Source organism: Octopus bimaculoides, chromosome 25 (genome assembly GCF_046866305.1).
Source record: "Octopus bimaculoides isolate indiv1 chromosome 25, ASM4686630v1, whole genome shotgun sequence".
Lineage (NCBI taxonomy): Eukaryota > Metazoa > Mollusca > Cephalopoda > Octopoda > Octopodidae > Octopus > Octopus bimaculoides.
The window spans coordinates 1,757,513-1,769,260 of record NC_142952.1 but is presented as its reverse complement, the minus strand read 5'-3'; the positions used below and the strand labels follow the sequence as shown (position 1 = coordinate 1,769,260).

At 34.0% G+C, this 11,748-nt stretch overlaps 1 protein-coding gene across 1 annotated transcript in view; it reads right to left on the bottom strand.

The window, feature by feature from the left end:
- Positions 1–960: 960 nt before the first annotated feature.
- LOC106875889 (uncharacterized) overlaps positions 961–11,748 on the bottom strand; it is a 19,555-nt gene continuing 8,767 nt past the window's right edge. The window contains exons 4-6 of the mRNA XM_089341973.1: positions 10,970–11,106; positions 8,664–10,412; positions 961–4,961 (exon numbers count right to left, since the gene is read on the bottom strand). Coding sequence (XP_089198099.1) covers positions 4,898–4,961; positions 8,664–10,412; positions 10,970–11,106 — 1,950 coding nt within the window. The 3' untranslated portion in view covers positions 961–4,897. The remainder of the gene's footprint in view (positions 4,962–8,663; positions 10,413–10,969; positions 11,107–11,748) is intronic.

Sequence of the window (11,748 nt, the reverse complement as noted above, 5' to 3'; positions counted from 1 at the left end):
TTAAACCATGATGATGATGTACACATATAGATAAATGGATATTGGGCCTTTGCTTGTCCAAAGCATTTTCATACACTTGTAAATGTCCATGTTTGTTTTCAGATTTTCAATTAGGCCCTTGGAGTATGTTCTGAGTAATATATATATATAAAGCTTTTGTTTCATAAGTCTCGGGTTTGTCTGGTAGTTGAAAGACATTGGGAAAGATGTATCAGATAGAATTTGTGGATGCCAAAGAAATATGTCCTGTGGGTATCACACGATGCACAGGTCAGGCAGAATTGGGAATGTCCATGTATGATGCATGGATGCCAGGGAAATATATGAGGGCTGTTCATTAGACATTTCCCCTGACCCAGTTATTGCAGGAAACGGAACTTGTACAGGTATAATAATACATGTCCCTATATGTCAAATTGTAAATTGCAGCTTTCCACTAGGATTCATTTGTCTTTTACTGCTGCTGAAGTGGACTAAGCTGTTACAATGGAGGCAGTTGAATGCAGATCAATGATAAGGTTCTTATACTTGAAAGGTTGTACACCAAAAGAGACTTTAGATGAGATGAAAGCTGCTTATGATGACAATGCACCATCATACAACGTAGTCAAGCCCTGACATTGACAGTTCAATTGTGATTGGACATTGGTGGAAGCTGCTCCTATTCCTGGATCACCACACTCTGCCATTGGTGACAACGCCATCCATAAAGTGGAAGCTGCCATTTTGGAGGATCACCACATAACTATTCGGTAATTAGGCCAAGAAGTGCAAAGTGTAGGGTCCATGACCACTTGCACTGTAACTTAGTGGTTTGGCAAAAGAGACTGATAGAAAAAGTACTAGGCTTAAGAAAAAAAAAAAAGACAGGTGTTGATTTGTTTGACTAAAACTCTTGAAGGTGTTGCCCCAGCATGACCACAGTCTAATGACTGAAACAATAAAAAGATGACAATGAGATTTCATTATTAGAAAGATTTTATTTTAGAAAAATAATTGAAAAGATTTTCTTGAGACAGTAAAAAAGACAGGAAAAAATGTTTCATTGTTATTTCATAAATAAATAAAAGGAAGAGTGTTTTTTTTTTTACTTTGTTGTCACATAGCAAATTTATGTCTTCAATGGCTGCATTTGCTGGACTTGATAAATTTAACCTAAATAAATAATTTGGCAGTCAAACTTACCAAACAATGCTCAATCATGTTGAATTTAATTTCGCTACAAAATTCAGTCAAATTTCCCAGCAATGCTTGTGAAAGAATGTCCTCTGCTGTAAGCCCCTAAGGGCCTGGTGGTGGTGGTGCTAAACCCAGATTAGGTTTTTCACCCAACACTTTGTTTAAAGTGATTCTAAGTTTATGAGACGAGCACCAGTTTATGTAAATTTTGATAAACACGTTGAGCACAGCTACTTTTGATTGACCAGGTTTGGCTTTTTGAAATCAATCAGTTGATAATTAATGGTTTTTCTGTGCAACTTTAAATTCATGATTGTATATATTTCATTGTATTTTACTCTTGTAAATGTTTTTTGTGAGTTTTTTTTTTCTTTTTGAGCATGGAAGCTTTTATACGGTTTTTCAGTATTTATTCTCCACCTTGGTGGATTCAAGCAATTATTGCAACAAGCTTAACAAAAAAAAAAAAAAAATAATAATAAAATAAAATAAGGTTGCTTTGACATGTTCTAAAAGTATAAATGAAATTTCTGAATAGTTTTCTGAGTTCTGAAGGCTTTTTCTGACGAGACACATTTGGACAGAAAAAACTTGTCCATTTTAATCTTCAGTTACTAAATTTGTTTTCTAGTATTGCCTGGGAAAAAAAAAATCTGTTCTAACAAATCATGATTGTCATATTAAGGGGTGAAATGAGATTAAGACGAAAACAAGACCCCACCCCAAAATCTGAAGTTTAGCAAGAACTCAAATTTTTAGGACTGCATGTTGTGGTTCAAAGATCTCATAGTTTTTGGAAGACCAGGAATTTTGCTGGAGTTGAAGAATTTATAGTTTCAAACATGGTGGTAGAGAAGAATATCTACTCTTACCTTTAAGCAGTTACTGATGAAACTAGTCGTTAACCCTCAACTAATTGCTGATTAAATAAAAAAAGAAATCAGAAATTATTTAACATAATGAGCTCAAACATACATTAAAAAAAAAAAATTGATGCAGTGAACATTTGCAGTAATTACAAGGGTGCAGTTGTAATTGAAGTGCATTTATAGCTGTGCAACAAATATAGCAAGCATGTGTGTATCACAGCAACATGATGATGGCTTGTCAGAACAGTGCAGATTTTGTGCTTTTCGGTATTAACAAACATGAGCAACAGTCATATTACATTTTTGTATATAGCAACTTTCCTCCAGGTTGATGCTCGGTCCAAAGTTTTACTAACCCAGTGAAAAGGGATTCTTTTGTGTCTGAAAGTTCTTGCAAATACTGCATCAGTGGTGAATGGCATGAGAGTATTGCTGACTTCCTTTTTTTTTTTTGCTCTGAAGTGGGTGAAATTGTAAAGTCTGGTGTGAGGGTTGAGATTCCTTCTGTTGCCCTGTGAAAGGCATGCTCCAGAATCACAGTGAAGGATATCTCAAAGAGAGCAACAGAAACAGTGAGGCTCTATCAGTCATCACAACTGACAACTACGAACTGGATATTTTCCATCTTGGATTGACTTTTGCTAAGAATCTCTTCTAACATTAAAAGGGATTTGGAGTAAATGAACAAGCTAACAGTTCTGGTCAAGATAGCAGCATACATTGGCTCTTTTGTTTGTGTACAGCAGTATGACAATGAAACTTGTCTAACCTGTGCCAGGCAGGAGAGAAAACTCAATACCATCCACGAAAGATCTCTGCTGTGTTCTGGGAGTATCCTGGCAAGATAAAGTGATCAACATTGAAATTCTGATCCCTGTTGATCTCTCCAGCATGTCTCACACTTTGCTCCTCGGACATCACACAGCTTGGGCCAAACCTGTTACACAGTGGCTGACCACATCTCTAACCCATCAGCAAAGTAGAAAAGAATCTTGCATCAGCATATCAGGGTAGGACAACAGAACCCAACAGATGTTGCATCAAAGCATGTGTGCAGGAAAGAACCTTCACTGCAGACACAGAATCCTTTGCAACAGATGCTATCATTTTGCAAAAGACTTCTCATTCACAAGAAATGCTGCTCCAGAAGAACAGGTCACTAGGATGTGACGATCAAGTTCAGTAATGGTCACTAACCAATATTACTTTCAATAAAATGGGACATTATTAGGATAGTCAGCAACCTGGATATTCAGACATAAATTTAGTTGCAATAATATTTTAAAATTTTGTTAAAAAGCTAAAAATTTATAAAAAATGGAAAATGTGAGAATGTCATTCATTGGTTGTGTAATTAAAATGACAACTAACGAACAGATCCATCTAAGATATGGCATCGAAACTGTCACTCTTGCTACCAAATGAGTAAAAACAATAAAATAATTGAGAAAATGGAGAAAAAACGTCTTTTTTTTAAATGTTCAAACAATAAAAAATTTTTATGTGTAAATCTTTCCATCACCAGGAATCTCTCTTGTTTATTTCATCGCAGATATTAAAATTTTGTTTGTTTGGTATATTTCAAAATTTCTTCGATTTTATCTTAAATAATTATCACAGCTGTTGTTCTTCATTATTTTTATAATTATTGTTGCCAGTGTAAAAAATGGTCACTGTTGTCCAAACCAGTAAAGTTAGACCAACTAGTTAATGGTTCAAATCTCATTAGAAGCATTGAACTGTGTTTATGCCCAAAGCACTTAACACTTGCCAAATCAGTTTGCCTATGTTTTGTGAGGTTGCAGAGACCCAAAACAAGGCAGAAAAAGCTCAAATCCCAGCCCTTACATAGGTCTGGGCATTGATAGTTTTCTTGCACTTGTTCTGTTTTATCAAATTCCGTCAACACTTCATTTAAGTGGAATCGGTACAAACAATTTGAAATTATAAAAATACAAAAATTTAGTTAATTATCAGTCAGGCTTTTTCGTTTAAAGCATAAAGACATGATTGTTTTGGTAGATGACTTTTTCATAGGCAAACTGTCAGCTGCTGTGATGGCAGATTAGCAGCTCAAAAGATTTGGTACAAATTCTGAGATCTCGATTTTTTTGAAAATACTTTTCATAGACAGGCAGAAATTCATTTATTTATCACAGCTTTGTATTTGGGTTATAGAATGAATTTAGGATTTGTTGGTAACCCATGGTATCTTGGACACACACAAACACACATACACACGTGTGTACTGCTCCATATATGACTGCATGTGCAAAACAAAAGAGTTGTGAACAAATTGGTGTCAACAATAAAATGGATGAAGCATTTTTCCCCTTTCTCCTTCCATATATATCATAGAAAGAAAGGGAGCTTCATATATATATATATATATATATATATATATATATATGTATATGTATATATGCATACAAGAAGCATTAAAGCAGTTCTGTTCACATTTTGTTTCTTCTGCCATAAATGTGTTAATTTTAGTTTTATACTATATCATAAAATATCTTAGCCATATATGTATATCTATCTATCCATATTATATATATATATGTATGTATGTATGTATGTATATATATATATATATATATATATATATATATGTATGTATGTATGTATGTATGTATATATATATATATATATATATATATATATATATATATATATGTACATACATGCATACAGACATATATATATATATATATATGTCTGTATGTGTGTGTGTGTCCATCCTGCTACATATAAAATTGGAATGAAACCAATATAGTTTGCATGGTGCAATATTTTAAATGGAACTCAGTTTGGTCTTATAGTTCAGCCACGAGAGTTTGGCCAGGTTCCTATCTGATTGATGAGGCTTCATCTCCAAATGCAGAGAAAAAGAATTGTCTAGGATCAATATGCCTGCAGACAGAAAAGATGAGAATAAGCAATAAGCAATGGGAAAGACAAAATATTTATGGCAGCTGCTAACCTGGTAAACATTGTAATAGCTGGAATAATAATAATAATAATAATAATAATAATATTTTTTTAAATCATAAGTATTGTATTTTAGTGAACCTGGTGTGATGAAAGACAAAACTGATCTGTATCTCTACACAGAAATTGTATGGGGTTAGGTGAGGTCCTGCAAATAAAGCATTTGATTTAGTTTACTTCTTCTTCAATTTGAAGAATGGTGATGATAGTGCTGCTGCCGCTGTTGCTGCTGTACTGCTGCTGCTGATGGTGATAATGAGGGATAATGATGATAACAAAACAGTGAAAATATTGCTGCTGTGCAGGTGGTGTTGGTGCTGCATTGGTGCACATGACCGGTGTCTCACTTTTTGTGTTGCAAAAAAATAATGTGCAAGCTGAACAAAGAAACAAAGAAACAAACAAGCAACTCAACAAAAAGAAAAAGCATTTCTACATATACACACACACATGCATATGTATACATACATGCATACATACATACATACATATATATGTGTGTGTATATATATATATATATATATATATATATATATATATATATATATATATATATATACATACATACATACATACATACATATATATATGTATATAGTTTTTTATATATATAGTTTTATATATATAGTTTTTTTACTTATTTAGTCCCTCGATAGCGTGAGGCATTGATACACAGTTAATGCCCTTTATATATAATTAAATATATCTATGAAGAAACGATGAATTTTTTCATTACGAAATTTTTCGTTATTTTTCATTATGAGGTTTTTTCACGCTGACTACTTGATAAATTCTTATAAAGAATTTATCCTATATTATATTACATATATATATATACATACATACATACATATATATATATATATATATATATATATGTAGTATCTGAGATATCAACAGAATGGCTTGATGACTCAACTGTAAACATTCTATGCCAAAACATGAAAGTTGAGGACCTTGAACTCCTGTGGCAATAAAAGATTGTAGTGTGTGTGTCTGTGTGTGTGTGTGTGTGTGTGTGTGTGTGTGTGTGTGTGCATGTGTATGTGTCTATATTTTCTTACCAAGCCTTATGAGTCATAAGGCCAGTTGCCCGGTTTCCAAGCTGTATAGATTACCAAGAACACATTTGCCCCTGAACAAGATGCCGGAACACTGCAACGAGGCTAGCAATGTGAGGGGAGGGGCAAGTCGATTACATCAACTGCAGTACTTGACTGGTACTTTAATCTATTGACCTTGAAAAGGATGAACAGTAAAATTGACCTTGGCAGGATTTGAACTCAGAAAGTAAAGAGTTGGAAGAAATGCTGCTAAGGATTTCCTCCATCTCTTTTGATGTGCAAATAATGTAGGTATATATATACATACATACATATATATATATATATATATATATATATATATATATGAATAAAGAAACATTTAAATATGAAAACATTTTGATCTTGTACAACATGTCAAAGGTTATATACAGTGAGGGGTCTCATCTTTAAAATCCTCCTCCTCTTTCACACCTGCTGTATGAATAATAATAATAATGATAATAATAGTAATATAAATAACATGAATAATCCTTTCTACTGGAAGCACAAGGCCTGACATTTGGGGGAAAGGATCAAGTCGATTACATTGACCCCAGTGTGTAACTGGTACTTATTTAATCGACCCCGAAAGGATGAAAGGCAAAGTTGACCTCATAAATAACATTAATAATAATAGTGAAAAAAATATTGCTTTCAAATTTTGACACAAGATCAACAATTTCGTTGAAGGGGGGTCAGTTGATTACGTTGATCACCAGTGTATAACTGGTACTTATTTCATTGACTCCGATTGGATGAAAACCAAAGTGTCAGCACTGGCAACATTTGAACTTAGAATGCAAAGACGGATGGAATGCCGCTAAGCATTTTGTCCGACATGTCAAGGGTCTTGCCAGCTTTCTGTCTTAATATTTAAAAAAAAAATATTAAAATCAAAATTAATAACAACCACAGCAACAACAACAATAATAATAATAAAAACAAAACAAAATAGTGTGAGATCATAGACTTTGTGATAGTATATGACAGTAGATTGAGCATCAAAGAAATTGAGAAAATTGTGGAAAATTAGGACCAGGAAGAAATTGTGGGGACATAAATGTAAAACAGCTTGTTGCTGTAGAAATGGTTCACCTGGTACAATACCCAGGCTGCTACCTAAGGGGCTGAATGTGATATTAAAATGGAGACCTTGTTGACCTGCAGACAAGTGTCTCCCTGTTTCCCCTCAAGAATTCTATGGAGGAAGATTCTTGGCATAACTAAACCTCAGAATAAAATCCCAGCAAATTTAATTAGTATGTAATAGCTTCTGAATAATAATAATCAAAAGATAGTGCTCATGGGAACTGCCCATATCCTACGTAAAATACTGTCTATGTGATCTCAAATTTTAAAGCAAACATAATTTTCTTATGGTTTCTTAAACATTCACTTGAACAAAACTGTACAAATCCAAATATATGGTACCCTAGGCATAACACCTACATGAACTTCTAACTTGTTGTCTCTTGAGGTCTCTGGGTGAGACTTGGATCCAACTTGTACAAATGCAAAACAAAAGTCAAACATAAAATAATAATAATAATAATAATAATCCTTTCTGCTGTGGGCACAAGGACTGAAATTTGGGGTATTTTATTGACCCTGGAAAGGTGAAAGGGGTAGTTTGGCACCAGGTCAGCAATTTTAGGGGAGGCAATAAGTCAATTACATCGACCCCCCCCAGTACTCAACTGGTACTTGTTTTATCGACCCTGAGAGGATGACAGGCAAAGTCAACCTCTGCAGAATTTGAACTCAGAACGTAAAGACGGAAGAAATGCCAGAAAACATTCCGCTTGGCTAACGATTCCGCCAGCAGCTCACTGCCTCACTCTAGCTTTTAATATCAATAATAATAAATAAGTCTAACCAGCCAGATGCAGTTTAATTACAGCTGTGATTACTGTTTAATTACAGCGTGTTTAATTACAGTTGTGATTACTCACTAAACTCTTTCCTGCTTCTTACTTCTTTTATACTGACACAGGGTCATATTCGCTAGCTATATATATAGATATATACACACACATATGTGTGTGTGAGTGCGTACATGTATGTATACATGTACATGTGTGCATATGCAGATTCTATGAACAAAGTTTTACTTTCCCTATGCCTATTGGAGTAATTTCCCTTTATTCACCGGGTTTTTTTTTTTCATAGTGTTTTTTTGTTTGTCTTAACTGATGAGATGCTAGAACAGACTTCAGCCCCAGCATCCGAAACTCTGAGTTTTATTATGACAACCAGCTAATTGTCACGTATTATATTTATAGATAAATTCTTCTATTTACATAATATCGAGGTCTCTTTCATTCTTTTGTTGTCATATTATTATTATTATTAATATATATATATATATATTCAACTATTCAACTCCTGGTCAGTCTTAACCACAATTGGGAAAAGTCTTCTTTGCTATGGAAGTCACTGTGTCCCCGTTATCTTTCTCTTAACCCCACCCAAATCCCCCCACCCCACTTCTTACTCCACCCCTACTTCTGAAGTGACAAAATGGTACGATGATGCTCACCTTTGCTTCATTATGATGCAAAAAGCAATTGAAAAGATAATAAGCGAAGGAATTCCAATCACAAGACCTACTGCGACCGGCCAGAGTACAACATCAGAGCTTTCCTTTCCAATTTTTTCTGTCATGGTCATTGCTTCACTTATTGCTGTGCTGTTCACCAGTGAAGCATCAGTACTGTTCACCAGTGAAGCATCAGTACTGTTCACCAGTGAAGCATCAGTACTGTTCACCAGTGAAGCATCAGTACTGTTCACCAGCGAAGCGTCTGTACTGTTCATCTCCATATTATTTGCATTGTTCCCCTGTGGGTCTGCTGTGGTGTCCACCTGTGGGTTGTCTGTATTGTCTGGCATCGAAGTCATCGATAAGCCATCATTATCTGTTGTTGGCATTGTTGTCTCTGCTGCTGCTGATGTTGTTGCAGAGCTAGTAGTAGTAGTAGTAGTAGTAGTGGTAGTAGTGGTAGTAGTTGGATGGATATTTGCTGTGGTTGTGAGATGTTCAGTAGTTGAGTCTGTTGTACTCTCTGATGTTGGTGTTGTTGTTGTTGTTGTTGTTGTTGGTGTTGTTGTTGGTGTTGTTGTTGTTGTTGGTGTTGATTCTGTTGTTGGTGTTGTTGTTGGTGTTGGTGTTGTAGTCGGTGTTGTTGTTGGTGCTGTTGTTGTTGGTGCTGTTGTAGTCAGTGTTGTTGTAGTCGGTGTTGTTGTTGTAGTCAGTGTTGTTGTAGTCGGTGTTGTTGTTGTTGGTACTGTTGTAGTCGGTGCTGTTGTTGTTGGTGCTGTTGTAGTCAGTGTTGTTGTAGTCGGTGTTGTTGTTGTAGTCAGTGTTGTTGTAGTCGGTGTTGTTGTTGTTGGTGCTGTTGTAGTCGGTGCTGTTGTTGTTGGTGCTGTTGTAGTCAGTGTTGTTGTAGTCGGTGTTGTTGTTGTAGTCGGTGTTGTTGTTGCTGGCGTTGATGCCGATGGTGCCTTAGTTACAGGAAGGTCTCCAGCAGACTCTGACGTGTGCTTGTTGGCAAAAACTGTTGACACATTAATGAACACAGCTTCGTGAGTGAGCAGCTGCGATGTCAGGCTTTTAGAAGACGTTTCTTGTGGCTGTGAGGTGGATGCCGAGGGTTGTACAGACTGAAATGGTGAGTTTGATGTGACTGGGGTAGAGGGATGAAGTGGAGACGATGCTGATTTATTAGCTGTAGGGAAAACTATATCAGCTAATGACATTTTTCTCTCTGACGTGTATGATGTTGACGGAGCTGCTGTTGGTGCTGAAGGTGAGGGTCGTGGTACTGATGGTGGTGAGGGTGACTCTGTGATTGCTGAAATGTTTTGTGGTGGCTCTGACATGTCTAGAATTTGCATCTCGTTTGTAGTTGAGATGTTAAAAGAGGAAGAACTCTTCACATTATCTTCGGACTCTCCGCTGCCATTTTTACTCCCTGACTGGGAATTCTTCAACAAATGTTCTTTGTTGATATTTTCTTTCTCTACAGACGACCAATTTATTTCTGAAAGTTTCTTCTGAGTATCATTTTTATTTGAAGAAGAATCAGGAATTCTAGCTCTTTGGTCACTTTCGTCTATTATTTTCATAATGGCTTCTTCTGAATAAGAAAATAAATCTCCATGGACAGTTGTCTTGAAGTCATCTTCCGTATTTTGGGGACAAGCATCGGTTTCCTTTTCTAAGGCATTGTTGTCATTTTTGGTGGATGAAGAATCTTTCCATAATTGTAAGAAGTGGATCGACACACTGGAAATAGAAAAGAAATACATCATCATCATCATCACCATCATCACAAGAAGACATTTGCCCAGCGTGCCATGCAGTAGGACTGAACACGGAACCATGAAGTAGGAAGCAAGCCTCTTACCACACAGCCACACCTGTGCCTATGTATATATATATATATATACATATATATATATATATACATATATATATATATATATATATATATATATATATATATATATATATATATATATATATATATATATATATATATATATATATATATATATATATATATATATATATATATATTTATATATATATATATATATATATATATATATATATATATTTATATATATATATATATATATATATATATATATATATTTATATATATATATATATATATATATATATATATATATATATATATATATATATATATATATATATATATATATATATTTATATATATATATATATATATATATATATATATATATATATATATATATATATATATATGTAAAAAAGATATTAAATCTTCCTGCAGTAAACAAATGTTTACTCACCTGGATTCATGGTTCAGTTCCTGCAACTCATAATTATTGTTAGTTTCCATGGATTCCTGTAGTTTAAATGCCAGTCTGGAAGTCACAGAAGAAGGTGATGCTCTATTCTTCAGTTGAATGGTTAATAACACCATAGACTGGAAATATCAGAAATAAGGAAAAATTGAAGAGAAAGAAGATGAGAACAAACCAAGGGAAAAATTGAGATGAGAGACAAAAGTGAAGATCAAAGAGAGAAATCAGAAGAGAATCAAAGACAGAAATAATAGAATAATTGATACCAAAAGTCAGAAGAAAAGAGATAATTAACTCTTCTTACACCAAACACACCTGAGGCTATCTCTGGTTCTGTGCTACCTGCTTAAAGTGATTTAAATCAAAACCTTTTATAAAAATTCCATGTTGATTTAGGTTTTAAACACCAGCTTTAATAGTGACAAAATTATTTCAATAATGACTAAATTATTTTAATAATCCTTTGTTATTTTTTGAAAATTGAAGATTGAGATAAAGAAATAATTAAGATTGAAGGCACAAATAATAGAATATTTAATAATGAAGACTAAAATAAGGAGATAATTATAGTTAATAAAAGAGAGAAGATAATTAAACTTAAGAATATAATTAAGATTGAAGACAGAAATAAAATTATAATTATGATTTAAACCAGCATTTCCTATAAATTTTTCTGTTCTTTTCTTTTTTCTTTTTTTTTGAAGCCCAAACACTCACCTTAAGCACTTGGATACTTTCTATTGCCCCCAACTTTTAACCCTTAT